This window comes from Sciurus carolinensis, chromosome 14 (assembly GCF_902686445.1).
Source record: "Sciurus carolinensis chromosome 14, mSciCar1.2, whole genome shotgun sequence".
Taxonomy (NCBI): Eukaryota; Metazoa; Chordata; class Mammalia; order Rodentia; family Sciuridae; genus Sciurus; species Sciurus carolinensis.
Window position 1 is genome coordinate 1,443,346 of NC_062226.1, and position 14,286 is coordinate 1,457,631.

At 60.3% G+C, this 14,286-nt stretch overlaps 1 protein-coding gene across 2 annotated transcripts; it reads left to right on the forward strand.

Annotated features, from left to right (window-relative positions):
• Positions 1–1,974: 1,974 nt before the first annotated feature.
• On the forward strand, positions 1,975–9,595 carry Lhx3 (LIM homeobox 3). 2 transcript variants are annotated; one of them, XM_047525690.1, is made up of 6 exons: positions 1,975–2,062; positions 6,100–6,271; positions 7,369–7,571; positions 8,141–8,292; positions 8,472–8,640; positions 9,177–9,595. In XM_047525690.1, exons 1-6 carry the CDS (start codon positions 1,975–1,977, stop codon positions 9,593–9,595), a joined length of 1,203 nt encoding a protein of 400 aa, XP_047381646.1. The 2 variants fall into 2 exon arrangements, with proteins under 2 accessions (XP_047381646.1, XP_047381645.1); XM_047525689.1 differs by lacking the exon at positions 1,975–2,062 and adding an exon at positions 3,825–3,918.
• Positions 9,596–14,286: the final 4,691 nt, after the last annotated feature.

Below are 14,286 nucleotides of genomic sequence, written 5' to 3' on the forward strand. Positions count from 1 at the left end.
TGTTGATGTGTCTCACGAGCTTTCATTGGATACAGTGGACTCATGCACTGGTGCCTGTCTGCACATGTGTGACCCAGATGCCTGTACATATTTTTTCTACTTTGCTGTTTTGTATTTGATGCTCAAGTGTGTCCTGAAGACATTCAGTCATGTGGATGTCGATTAAGACCCTGTGCCCTTGCTGTCACTGCTGCCACTTCTGGGGAATGGACAGCTGCCTCCCTGGGCTGTGGCTAGTCCTGCCCTCTAGTGCTGGATGTGTTGGGGGAACCATAGGCAGCTGCCTCAGCTTCCATCTCCTGCTCCACTCCTCTGCCAGGGCAGGTTTCTTCTTGATGCTTTTTAACCCCTAGAATCCGCTGTCTTAAAAGGCTGTGAGCTTGCCTTCACAGCTGTGTGCCTGGGTACGGAAGACGTGTATCGGATCTCTGTTGGTTTGAGAAGCCGGCAGGTCTACCCACAGCTCCAGAGGCCCCTGCCCATCTCACCAGCACAAACATGTAGCATGCACTGCCCAGGTCTGGCCTTGGCAGAGCTGCTTGAAGCTTCCCTCCTGTTGCAGTTCAAGGTCACCAACATCTGGGGACAAGTTTGCCATGGAGCGGCCCAGCAGAGTGTCCTGGAGAAGGGGAAGAGCAGCCTCACCCCTGGGGGGGCAGCTCAGAGGGTGCCACAAGGTGTGAGGTGGTTTTATAAAGTTCTAAGTATTGTAAAAGGCATTGAGACTAATGAATATAATAGTTCAGTAATTTAAATGTTTATTTATTTTTAATGGAAAGATTTTGATTAAAAAGAAGCCAGTTGACATGGAAGTGTCTGAAATTTCTTACCTGCAAGGGAAGTGGACATTTTGTATTTAATATGCACATTTTAAGAATAAAGAAATCTGACATTTGAGAAGCCGTGACACATTTCTTTTGAGATGTGAGCCAGGTCTACAGTGAGAAGCGTGGGTGCAGAATGGACCTGGGTTCCCATCTAGGCCCTACAGACCCGACATCTGGGATTCTAGGATTTCTTGTATCGAATCAGAGACTTTTTGGAAGAGCGCCCGGGGGTCAAATGGAAAGTGAAAGCTGGAAAATGGATTTTAGATGACCTCCTCTGAGCTGATCCAGATGCAGCAGCTACAGAACAACACTCATCTTCAACAGCCTGAGATAAACACATTACACTATTTCAGAGTGTTCCACAGGCCCTCCTGCTTAAGGAGCACCCCCCACACGCTCAGTTCAGTACCAAGCAGGGAGACTGGCAGGTGCCCCGAATCTAGCTTCACCAGGACCCTCCCCGCAGAGGCCTGAGCAGACCCTACCGTGCCAGCCTGGGGCAGTGTTTCTTAGCAGACCCCCCACTGGGAATGCCTTCAAGGCTCCTGTGCTTGGTCTTGGGCCTCAGGCTCTGAAGTCTTGCAGTTTTTGTCTGGGACCCTGCAGTGGCCAGAAGGGTGTTGGGTGCTGGTGACAGGTCCTTTAGGCCAGCGCAGCAGTGAAAGACCTCTGCCCGCTCCAGGAGGGAGCCTCTGGGCCTAGGGTCCGCTGCCTCGCAGCCCGGGCGCTCCCTGCCTTCCAGAAGGCTGTTATGAGTCCAGCAGAAAGGGTTCAGGGCCTTTTAGCTAGGCGGCACCTTGACCCGCTTGCTGCGAAATAGGAGCCTCCAGTCCAGGCCTGGAGCCCAGGGCGCAGTCAGACTGCGTGGCTGCCAGCGGCTAGGCCAGGGTGAGGGCAGCCGGGACCGAGTCCAGTCCCGCCAAACCCAGCGCACTAGGTACGCGCGCCGAACTGGGCGGGAGCCGGAGGCGGGGACAGGGGAGGGGCGGGGGCCGGGCGCCGAGGGGCTGGGGGCGCGCGGTCGCCTCCTTCAGCACCGCGGACAGCGCCGGCCCAGTGCTGGGGTCTGCCCCCGCGACGCGCCAGAGCCTGCGGAGCTCCAGCCCTCCGCCTACGCCCACTCAGACCCCGACCCGCGACCGCGATGCTGCTGGAAGCCGAGCTCGAAGGCGACCGAGAGAGGCCTGGGGTCCCCGCGGCCGCTGCCCTCTGCACCTTCGTCGGGACTCAGGGTAAGAGCCACGGAGAGAAAAGCAACAACGGCGGCAGAGGCGGGTGGAGGGGCCGTGAGCCGAGGGGCAGCGCAGGGAGGGCCGCAGGGAAAGTCCAGGGCCACCCAGGAGGGACATGGAGATGGCAACAGGGTGGAGGGGAAGGGGGTCTACAGACCGAGGGTGACCATGGGGGCCGGTGCTGACCTGCAGTGGTGCCTGTGATGGAACAGAGTGAGGGGCACCAAGGTCCCCCAGAAAATGAAACCCCTCGGTTCCTTCTCAGCCCTGGCTTGCTGCAGGGGACCCTGTCTTGGTCTCCCATCCCAACCGTCCTCCCCAAGGGCCATTCCATTGCCACAGACGTTGAGAAATAATGGAGGTATTGTTGGCGGGCCGGCCAGATGCCCAGCAGGAGGGGCCTTCCCTTCCCCAGTTCGCCACAAATGGCCCTCGCCAGACTGCCTCTGCAGCAGCTGACTCTCAACGGACCTCACCACAGTGCCCAGGTCACCCACTCGTCTCCACACAAGTGTGTGTCCCCTGACCCTTCTGGAGAAACAGGTGTAGTACAGAGCAAGGGGAGAGGTGGCCCTGAGCCTGTGCTCAAACTAGGCGTCCGGTGTGCCGGAGCCGGGAGGGAGGGGCTGTGCTCTTGGTGTGCCCATCCTCCCAGCCCTGCACCCCTAGAGCTCACAATTCAGAACAGAGTGGAGAGGGCATCACCATCTGACCCCAGGGTAGAGGGACCTGGAGAATGGCATCGACCTACTGGTTCCCCAGCACTTCCTGGGTGCCCCTGCTGGCTGCCAGGGCCCCACTGCTGTATTCTGTCCCTGAGTGACTGCACAGGTGTAGTACTGGCTGATGACCCAGTACTGTGGCCCCTCTGAGCAGAGACAGGGATATATACGCAAGGATAGGACGGGTTCTGGTTGGCTCACCTGTTTACAGTTGGGAGCGGGATGCTGGAAAGTCAGGCGCAGGGGCTGTTCTGTGTGACCCAGAGTGCTGGGGACAGAGAAGTGAGGGCATGTCCTGTAGCTTTCCCAGCTCAGTCCCTCCTAAACCAGAGTCTTGGGTGTGTTTCCAGGCCAGGACAGGAGACCTGCTTCCCTCCTAAGAATCGCCCTCCTTCCCTGCGCCCACTCCGGTGGGAAATTGCAGATTGGGCGTAGAAACCGTCAGTGTTAGAAGGTCTGGGGTCGCGGCTAGTTTCTTGCGGTTCTGCTGTGAGGCCTTTGGCGCCACACTCACCCTCTCTGGGTTTTCGGGTTGCGCTTCTGCCGACCAGACGTTGTTGCGAAGCCTCCCAGCTCGGCTCTGCAGGCCAAATTTCAGCAGCAGGAGAACCCAGCTCCCTCCCTGCCAACTTCTCCCAGAACCCCCAGCCCTTCCCGCGCCTACGCGAGCCCAACTGCGAGTCCGGGGCGAGCGCTGCGGGCAGCTTTGACCAGGGTGATCCCCTGCGGTCCCGGTTCTAGGGTCAAGAAAGCAAAGCGGTGCGTGGGCACCGCAGGTCCGGAGTCAGGCGCACAGAGCCGGCGGTGGCCCAGGGCGAGTCTCCAGGACCCCCGGCCCCGCCCCGCGCCCCGGCCCCGCCCCCCAGCCGCTCCGCCCTCCGCACCGCCCGAGGCTCGGGGCCCCAGGGCGGCCCGCGGGCGCAGCGCCCAGCAACGCGGCGAGTCGCTCCGACGCCGGCTAGGGGCCACTGCGGCCGTGGCCTCCCCGGACCCCGGGGAAGTTCTAGGTCAGAAAGCGGAGGTGCCGAGCGGCGGGCGCCATGGAGGCGCGCGGGGAGCTGGATCCCGCCCGGGAGTCGGCGGGAGGCGACCTGCTGCTGGCGCTGCTTGCACGGAGGGCCGACCTGCGCCGAGGTGGGTGCCCGGTCGAGCGACAGCACTGGGGAGACCCAGAGTCCTCGGGCTTTTTCCCGCTTGGTCACGGAGGCCAGAGGACCTGGGCCGGGGCGCGTACGAGGGCCCTGGCAAAACCGAGACCGGGCATCGCGGACGCTGGTGTGTGAGGGGCCCCTGGCGCTGTTGTCCGGCATGTGGTCCTCGAACCGCGGCACCCTCGGGTGTCCAGGAACAGCTTAGAGGGCCTTGGCAGCCCTTGGCCGACCCCTGATGTGTAGGGCGTGTAGGGAGCTGTTAAGGACCCAGTGACCACGGAGCAGGAGGGTCCCCGGAGAGGGCCACCCTCACCCAGACCCCACTTTCCAGGGGAGTGGAATCAGGCAGGAGCCAGAGTCGAGCTGAACAGTGTATTTTCTCTCACTTGGGCCTCTCTGCCGCCTGCCGACTGCCGCCTGGGATGTTTGTCAGCACCCGTCTGCAGGAAAAAGCCCCGCTTCTCTGGGGCCCGGGTTTTCTAGTGGCACCAGTCTCTTCCCAGGGCTGCGGCTCTTCAGAACCAGGCTGCTCTCCGCGTGCTCCAGGCTGGCGGGAGCGCAGGGTGGGGAAGGCTGGAGAGGTGGGAGTAGGAGCAACGGAGCGGGTGAAAGAGGTTACATCCATGCTGCGGGGTCGCTCCTTCCGCTACTCATTTATTTTCCGACGGTCCCCGAGAGGGGTTGGCCGTAGAAGGTGGGAGAAGAGGTGGGAGGCGCAGGGAAAGGAGGGCGGGAAGGGCTCAGCATGCGAGGGCAGGGATCGCTGGCCGGAGCCAGCCGTGGGATGGCGGGCGCCGAGGCTCCCGGGGCCCGCCAGCCAGCGTCGGGGGTGGAGACCGCGCCCGGGCTGGAGCCTCCATGCAGCGTAAGCCGGGGTCGCGGGGTCTCCGCGGGGACTTCGCCAGGGCGCGGGGCCGGCGGGGATGGTTTTTGCCCCACGCGGGCTCAGGCGGCCGCGCGGACGAGGCGCTGTCCGGGCCGCGGTGCTGAATCGCGCTGCGCTGAGCCTCTACAGTCACGCAGCTGGTGATGTCCTCCGCACCCCGAGGGTAGCTGCTCGCCCGCAGGACCCAGGCGCCGCGGCAAGTGTTCCCGCTCCGCGCCCGGGGCAGCGGTTTTGCCCGACACGGGACGCGGTCAATCTGTCGCAGGTTTCCCGCCAATGCGGGAGGGAGGTCGGGCGGACCTCCTTACGATTTCCTCCTCCCACGATGGATTTGAGTTTCCCCCAGCCACTGGGGCCCTCCTGCAGCCGGCATTCGATAGCGAGCCGGTGATGTGGGTCACATCTGAGTAGGTACCAGCTCCTGTAGGCGGCTCCCCACTCTTGTGGATGGATATCCTCTTTAAATTATCAGAAGTCCTCATGTCACGAACACCGGGAAGAGTCCCTTGTAGCTCCTCCTGGGCTCATGGCTCTTGAAGAGCACACCCACCCCTGCCCGTGACAGCCTGATTCCTCTAGAGGCCCCAGGCTCCTGGGGACGGAATTGGTGAGCCACCCACTGAGCCTGTGGGCAGCAGATCCACTTAGCCATTCTACTCACAAATACTGCTAAGGCTGCCCAAAGAGGGCATCAATTTTACCTCAAAGACTAACAGAGAGGACCTGGAGCTGGGCAGCACACAGGCTGGGAGTCTGTAGAGCCTGAGGTCATGATGCTTACTGTGTAAAGTAATGTAGGCAATCAGGAGGATGTGCCCCGTGCCCCATGCCCCATGTGTGCCCCGGGACTGCGCCCCAGGTGTGCCCTGCCTCCAGGGTTAGTAAGGACTAGTGTTCCCCATTTTCTGTCCCACTTCCAAGAGCAGAACCCCCCGGGGTGTGGTTTTCATTTGAACTCAACATGCATCCTTCTTGCACCGAAGAATCTTGTAATTGACAGTACTTGACCTCATGGGGTGGCCCTGCTGTCCTGCTCGAGACTCGTTTCTAAGCCTACCTCTGTCTCCTTAGCCGCCGTCAGGCTATGGGATGAGGTGCTTGCTCATTCCCCACACATGGGGGCCAAGCGGCGGCTTGAGCTAGCAGGGGAACAGCGTGCAGAGAAGCTGGTCCCTAGGCAGCCGCGGGTTCTGGGGGCTGATGGGAGGCTGCTCCAACTGGTGAAGAGGCTTGTGGTCTGCAAGGTGCCTGTGACCGGGCGGTTTCCCATGCCCACAGAGATCCCCCTGTGTGCCGGCTGTGACCAGCACATCCTGGACCGCTTCATCCTGAAGGCTCTGGACCGACACTGGCACAGCAAGTGCCTCAAGTGCAGCGACTGCCACACTCCACTGGCCGAGCGCTGCTTCAGTCGGGGGGACAGCGTCTACTGCAAGGACGACTTTTTCAAGTGAGCGCTGCTGGCCTGTGGGAGGCGAGGGAAGGGGCCCCCATAAGCTGCCCAACAGAAAAAAGGCCAGACGTGTGGCCACACTGGGACCCCCAACCCTAGAGCCTGCATCTCCAGGTGCCTTCCGGCCCCCTCCCGTCACCGAGGCAGGGCACCTGGGAACTGCCAAGTTCTAGCAGGTGCTCCCTGGATGGCTGGGCCTGGATGAGACACCAGGAGATTTTATTTTGTGTAATTTATTTTAGCCAGGTGTGTGGCACACATCTGTATTCCCAGCTACTCAGGGGGCTGAGGCAGAAGAATTGCAAATTTGAGGTTAGCCTGGACAACTTAGTGAGACCCTGTCTCAAAATTTCTAATAATTAAAAAATTAAAAGAGCTGGGGATGTAGTGTAGTGTAGACTATTTGCCTAGCATTTGCAAAGCCCTGGGTTCAATCCCCAGTGCCCGCCCCTCTCCCCCACCCACACACAAACACACACAGTAACTTATTTTGTGAATCGGGGAAGCAGTTGTTTAAAAAGATAAGCACAGGCCAGAATGGTGGCCCCCACCTGTAATCCCAGCTCCTGGGAGGCTGAGGCAGGGGGATCACAAGTTGTAGGCAAGACTCTGTCTCAAAAGAAAAAATAAAACTGGGTTGGGCATGTAGCTCAGTGGTAGAGCATTCCTTGGGTATAGATAAATGATTGATGTAGAGACAGATAATTTGGTAGAATGGCCACAGTCCCTTTTAAATTGTGCTTGTTTTTGTCCCTAATGGTTTGGGGGGAGCTTAGGCCTCTGGAGTCTGAGGGAACTGCCCCAGTTGGAACCCCGGCCCTCTAGACTGATCTTCCCCATCCAGTGCGAGCAGATTCTGCTCCTAGAGGTCCTCCAGAGGAAGTCCAGGTCCCCTCCTCAGTAGTGGCTCAGCCCTGCTGGCCTGACCAAGGCACAGGGCCGGGAGCTTTCCTCCTACACCGGACACCACAGGACGGTCAGGCACAGCTTAGCTGGCCCTCACACCAACCCGCCCCCTGCGAAGGCGCCTGCCGCAGCCGCCGTCGCCGCGGACGCCGCCTGCCGCGCTGAGCTGCACCCTGTGTGTTCCGCAGGCGATTCGGGACCAAGTGTGCCGCGTGCCAGCTGGGCATCCCGCCCACACAGGTGGTGCGCCGCGCCCAGGACTTCGTATACCACCTGCACTGCTTCTCCTGTGTGGTGTGCAAGCGGCAGCTGGCCACAGGCGACGAATTCTACCTCATGGAAGACAGCCGGCTGGTGTGCAAGGCAGACTACGAGACCGCCAAGCAACGAGGTCGGTGGGACGGACGTGGTCATGGGGCTGGCCTTCCTAACCTTCCTAACCAATCCCCGGGTGGGCCTGGGGGGAATCCTTGCCCCCAGTGACTCCCCCCAGCGCTCACTGTTGAGGCGGCTTAGAACTGGGTGTTAAGGGCGCCATAACCGGCAGACCCAGGAGTGAGGCAGGGAGAATTAACCGAGTAGCTGGCTGTTCCCAGCAAGCCAGGGCCTGCGGTCCTAGCAACTTCTGCGAGCAGGAAGGTTGTCTGAATTATGTGCACTATCAATCCTGGTCTGCATTTATCACCCTACATCCTTGACCATGAAGACCCGGTCTTACCCACACTCAAAATAAAAGGAAGGAGACTAGTGGCCCTTCCCAGGCTGCTGGGTGTGGCGGCATTGGGCGGAGGGTTCCTACTGAGCACTCTCTGCCCGCACTCCCCTGGGGATGTGTTGGTTCCCCGCGGCTACGGTTGGGCCTGCAAGCCCGGGCCTCTGATGACGTTTGGGAGGCCAGAGGTGGGGCGCGGCGGGGGCGGCAGGATGAGCCCCACCGGCCTCACCACTCGCCCCACGCAGAGGCCGAGGCCACCGCCAAGCGGCCGCGCACAACCATCACCGCCAAGCAGCTGGAGACGCTGAAGAGCGCCTACAACACCTCGCCCAAGCCCGCGCGCCACGTGCGCGAGCAGCTCTCCTCCGAGACCGGTCTGGACATGCGTGTCGTGCAGGTCAGCGCTTCCGAGCGACCCTTGTCCCCTGGCGCCCGGCGGGCAGGAAGGCCCACCCCCAGGCGCTCACGACGCAGCCCCGCCCTGCGACCTCCGAGCTGCTTCCGTACAGCAGGGAAGAGGGGGAGGGAGGCTGAGAGCCCCGCGCCCGCGGCCACTCACCACCCCCACCCCGCCAGGTTTGGTTCCAGAATCGCCGGGCCAAGGAAAAGAGGCTGAAGAAGGACGCTGGCCGGCAGCGCTGGGGGCAATATTTCCGCAACATGAAGCGCTCCCGCGGCAGCTCCAAGTCGGACAAGGACAGCATCCAGGAGGGGCAGGACAGCGACGCCGAGGTCTCCTTCACCGGTAGGGGCCTGGGTAGCCACTGCACGCCCTTGCAGACTGGCACTTGCCCGTGGTTCGCTGGGAGCTTGGTACCATAGGTGCAGGGAGCCTGGAAATGTGCATTTCCCGGTTCGGACTCCAGTCTTACTTTCCAAACTGGCTTGGTTTAGACCCTGGTCCTCCACCCAAGCCTTGTTGATTGGCCACTCAGGACCACTGCTCTTCTCTGCTGGGGACAGAGCCCCTGTTCCCTGACTGGTCCCTAAGCTGGGCTCCTGCCAGACACTTGCCTCATGGTGGGGAGGTGCTCCTTCTGACTCCCAGCCCCTGCCATGATTCTTAGAATAAGCAACACGTGTTCCAGGTAAGTGGTTAAAAAGCCCAGGCTGTTTGGCGTTGAGGATAAGTTCCATCCTTCTCTGCAGGACCTGATTTTTCATTCTCTGCACTTCCACCCCACTGATCTCTTGCATTGTCTCCTGCGGGGCCAGAAAGGACCCTGAGGGGAACCCAAGGTTCAGAGGACAGGACTGACTGGCTCTCTGCTTCTATTGCAGATGAGCCCTCCATGGCTGACATGGGCCCTGCCAATGGCCTGTACAGCAGCCTAGGAGAGCCTGCCCCAGCCTTGGGCCGGCCCTCGGGAGCCCTGGGCAGCTTTGCACTGGAGCACGGAGGCCTGGCCGGCCCGGAGCAGTACCGAGAGTTGCGCCCCAGCAGCCCCTATGGCATCCCCCCCTCCCCCGCTGCCCCGCAGAGCCTCCCAGGCCCCCAGCCCCTCCTCTCCAGCTTGGTCTACCCAGATACCAGCTTGGGCCTGGTGCCCTCAGGGACCCCAGGAGGCCCTCCGCCCATGAGGGCGCTGGCGGGCAACGGACCCAGCTCTGACCTGTCCACGGGGAGCAGCGGGGGTTACCCTGATTTCCCTGCCAGTCCTGCCTCCTGGCTGGATGAGGTGGACCATGCCCAGTTCTGACCAAGGCCCCCGGCTCCACCCAGCACCAGACAAGAGGGGTCTTGGTGATGCTGCCCCTGGGTGGGCAGCTCGGGGGCTGCACTCTCCATTCAAGGACCTCCAAGGGAAGCAAGATGAGGGCAACCAGGGAGGCCTGGTGTCTGCAGAGCCTCCCACACTGCCAGCTCCTCCAGCCCCTCCCAGGGGCTGAGGGATTCGCAGGACAATGCTCCTTTTGCAGGGGCAAGCTGCTTGGTGGCCGCCTAAAAGCCAGTGGCTCTGGGGTTGTTTTATAAGGAGATTTCTCCCCCTTTATCGACCAGTTAACTGAGCACTTGCTGCTATTTGAGGCCAGGCCTCTGCCCAACCCAGACCAGCACAGCCTGGGCTGGACAGTGCTTTCAGACCTAAACACACAAGACAACAGTAACCGCCTTTCATTTCCCAGGCGCCATATGTCTCTGAGTTGTTGACCCCGTGGCCCTCACTGTAGGTCAGAGACCTGCCTTGCCTGTCCAGGCAGGAGGTGGGCGTGCAGAGTCGGGGGCTATTCCTGTGTCCTCTGTGGCCTCCAACAAGACCCTGGAGAGAACCTCTCCTCAGGCTCTGGGGCCTCCCTGCTACCAGCAACCTTTCCCCATTAGTCCCTTCACCCCTCCTGGGGTCTCAGATCTTTCTGTTCCTGAATACTGTGGAGGAGGCGGAGATTTCTGGGGCCACCTCTTCTCCAAAAAGCCCAGGAGGAGCTCCTCAGATTCCCCCCTCCGCACACCGCCCTCCGCCCTCGCTCTCAGGCCCATAGCGTCCAGGCTCCGCCTGTTGCCAAGCAGCTGCCCTCCCACACTGATGGGGCTTTACCTGTGTGGATCCGAAAGTATCCCCCACTGGAGGAGGCTGGGCAGGGGTCCTGGGAGCCCTTCTGGGCTCCCCGTCAGATCTTTCAGAGACATTCTGGGAGGTACCTGTAGTCCCCCCAACACAAGCCTGGCTGTGTGTAAGTCAAAGTCGTTCCTGAGAACCAGAGTCTCGCTACCTGTTGGTCCCGTGAATGTCCTGTGACTTTTATTTATTCTCTGGTGATCAGCTCTTTCCAAGACTTCAATAAACTTCTCAGTTACATTTGCTGGAAGCCTGTAGCCTCAGTGAGGCTGAGGGTGGTGCAGGTCCAGGAGGTTGCTGGGGGATGGGACAGTCCTTTGAAAGTTAGAGAGGCTGTATCCCAAGGGTTGCTCTTCCTTGCCTGGGCTGGCACCTGGAGTAGATCTGTGCTTCCTTTTGCTCTGGATCTTGGCCGAGCTCCTGAGCACAGGAGGGAGGTGGAGGGAGTAGTCTGTCCATCCACAGAGGGTCATGATGGGATGTCCAGCTGGGTTAGGGAGTGCAATGTGAACTGGGGGTGGGAGCTGGTGTTGGCTGGTCAGCATTCAGGCACCATTCCATGGGGTCTCTCCAACTTGAATTCCAATCCCAGCTGGCCTGGTAACTTTCTGTGTGACCCAAGGCCAGTGACCGACACCCTCTGAGTCCTGCTTTCCTCCCCCTGAGAGCTCTCTTGAAGGGGAGACCAAAGTTGACAGTCTAGGCGTGTGCACTCCCCTCACCCCAAAGTGAGGGTCCACTCAGGACTGGACAGGGTTCCAGCCCTTCCCCTCCTCCGTTCCCCCAGCGAGGGTAGGAGCTGCTTGCAGGGGGTGCCAGGGGAAGCTGCTCTGGGTTGCTCCCTCTTGTCCCCAGGTTTCCCCAAGGCCTGCTATCTTTGGGGGGAGACTGGCTGGAACCAGTCGCCTTTCCAGGGTCTGCCCGTATATCCTTTCCCAACTCCCTCCCCAGCCTTCTCACAGATGAGGAAGCTCAGGTTGGGGGAAGGGAGGGGAGGGCAGGGTGGGAAGTCCTTTGCCTCCCAGGCTTGAGGAGGAGGGCCTGGGGGCTGGCAGTGGTGGAACTGGAGCAAAGGACTCTGAGAGAGGAAGCCTGATGTCTGCACCACGCGAGCTGCCCTGGCCTTCAGGGGTCTTCGCGGCTGAGTCGGACAGCTCCCAGACGGCCCCAGCAGCGGCTCGCCTCTGGGACCTGGACCTGTTGACAGAACCTGCTGTGTGCCACCCCACTGGGCCCTTGCCTGTGGAAGACCGAGGCCCAGAGGGTGAAAGGGCTAGTCCCAAGTTGGGGGCCTGCTGAATGGAAGGAGGAGGGGGCCACCCACTCCCTGGGACGGGGGGCAGCTCCTCAGGATGGCAGAGGGGAGAAGGGTCCTGATGGCCTCTCATGCTCCCAGGAGGGAGGTGATCAAGCAAGGGCCACCACAGGATGGGCATGGAAGCCCCAAGGGATTGGATTTGGGCAGGTGCTCCAGGACAATAACCCACTGGGGAATGCCCCACAGTGGGCTAGCACTAGAGGTCCAGGACTGGCCTGCCAGCTTGGGGGCCCGGTCCTGAGAGGACAACTTCCACTTTTCTCCCTGGGTACCAGAGGTTCCCAGGGGCAATCCAGGTCGGATTTGGGATTTCGGGAAGAGGCACCTGCAGGGAGGGACAGGAGCTGGGATCTGCAGCGGTGCAAATAAATCCTCATGCCAGCCCACTCCCTGCCCAGGCCTGCAGCTCCTCCCCCTGCCCCCTGGGACCTTTTAGGCACTGACAGGTTAATGAAGTGCTAAGTGTCCCGCGGGGGCCCTTTGCCTGTCTGCACTCAGGCCCTGCTCGCTCCAGCTGGCCCATCCATAACGGGAGGAGTGGGTCTGCGGCAGGCTGGAGAGGGACCGGTGTATCCAAAGCCCCGCCCAAAATGGGGCGAGTGACCTTCATAGGGCGGCCTGAACCCCGGGGCCCACCTGAGAGTGCTTGCAGGCCTGTGTCCTCACCTGAGCAGAGCGTAGGCGGCTCCTGCATTACCTGGCCCACCTCTGGCTCGGGTCAGCCCCGCCGGCCTGAACCTAGACTCAGGTCCCAGGCCAAGGTCCCAACCCTGCCACCATGGGGCCAGGTCCTCAGTAAGGGCTGCAGGTCCCCCGGCCAGCGGAGTGAACGGTGGATGGTGGGACCAGGAGCGGTGCTGGTGCTCAGGCCCCAGGCTCGGGAGAGGTGAAGGGAAGGCGGGAGATCGACCCCAGAAAGAACCAGGTTCCCTCATTCCAAGATCCCCGCGGAGAAGGCGGCGTCCCAACATTCGGGTTGCGTTGCGGAGATGCCACTTACTGCCAGCAGCTGAGCGCCTCAGCCCGGGTGTTATCAGCCCGGAATGCCGGGTCTGTCCGTGGGAGGCGGGGCGGGGACCCCGGCGCACTGCAGGAGGGACCCAGTGAGTGACCCTCCGACCTCCGCTCGCGCTCCTGCCGCGAGGCGAGGCGAGAGGAGCCACGCTAAAGCGCGCTGCCAAGCAGGGAAACAGGGAGCCCGGCAGGTCTTGCGCCCACATCGCGGTGTCGCCATTTTCTCGAGCTGGTCCAGGGACCGCATGGGTCATCGCAGGGCCCCACCCGCTGGCTGACCGGCGGGGAAGTGCGTTGGTATCTGGACAGAGGCTCCACGACACCTCCTCGGGCTTGTTCACTTTTGAATTGAGCGACTGTATTACATCATAAAACAGTAATTTCTTCCTTTTCTTTTAATACTGGAGATTGAATCCAAGGGTGCAATATACCCCGACCTTTTATTTTTTATTTTAAAAAATGTTTTATTTTGAGAGGGAACCTCACTAAGTTGCCATGCTGCCCTGAAACTTGGATCCTTCGGCCTCAGCTTCCCCAAATGCTGGGATTACACCATGCCTGATACAAACAGTAATTTCAACCAGCACATGAAAGGGCTTCTGTCCTTACATGTAAATTTACACAGGGGCTTCTGGACCCAAAGGACACCCCATACACACCCCCTGCCAGTCAGAGGCCACCTGGGGACTTGCCCGGGACACAGCCTCTCTCCTCCCTGTCTCCCTCCCCGTCTCCCTCCCCACCATCTGCCAACAGGACCAGCCCCCCTATGCAGCACAAGAGGGGGTGGGGTCCAAATGGAGGGCTTGCCTAGCGGAGCAGCAACCCTGATAAATCAGTAGGTTTTTCAAAAGAATCAGTCCGGAGGACTAAATCCCACGAGCTGTAATGATCAATTCTTTAAGCCCATAATTGTTCAAATTACTCTGAGCAACATAAAACATTAATTTTAAGAAATTTAATAGAAAAAAGCTCTTTAAATCCACACCGAGATAAATGACGCTCAGCATGACCACCTTTTTCCATACCTTGGTGACATTGAATAATCTGAAAGTTATTTACATTTTCATCCTTTGTGGAAAATGTTGACAAGCTTTTGGCTGCGGGTGAGGTGCGCAGTGGTGCTGGAGTGCCCCCTCCCCCTAATTAATGGGGGAGCCACGACTTCATAAGCAGGATTTTCATCAGTCTGCCTTGGCGACCTCGGGTGACGGCTCCCACCCTCCTGGAGGCAGTGAAACTGTGGCTCATTTTTTACTGTAAAAATATTCCATCCAGACCAGCGAGACCCCTCTGGGCGTTGGGAAGTAGGTATGAGATCAAGAGCAACTGTCATGTGGGCCTCCTGTGGAGCCCAAGTCCAAACCTGGGAGGAAGCTCCTGATTTTCGCCACCCCCAGAGCCAGCCATGCAGGTGTGCAAGGGTGACCACCAGGAATGGAGGTCATCCCTGGATGGGCTCTGAGTGCCACCCGTCCTCAGCTCCACCTGTCTACCCCAA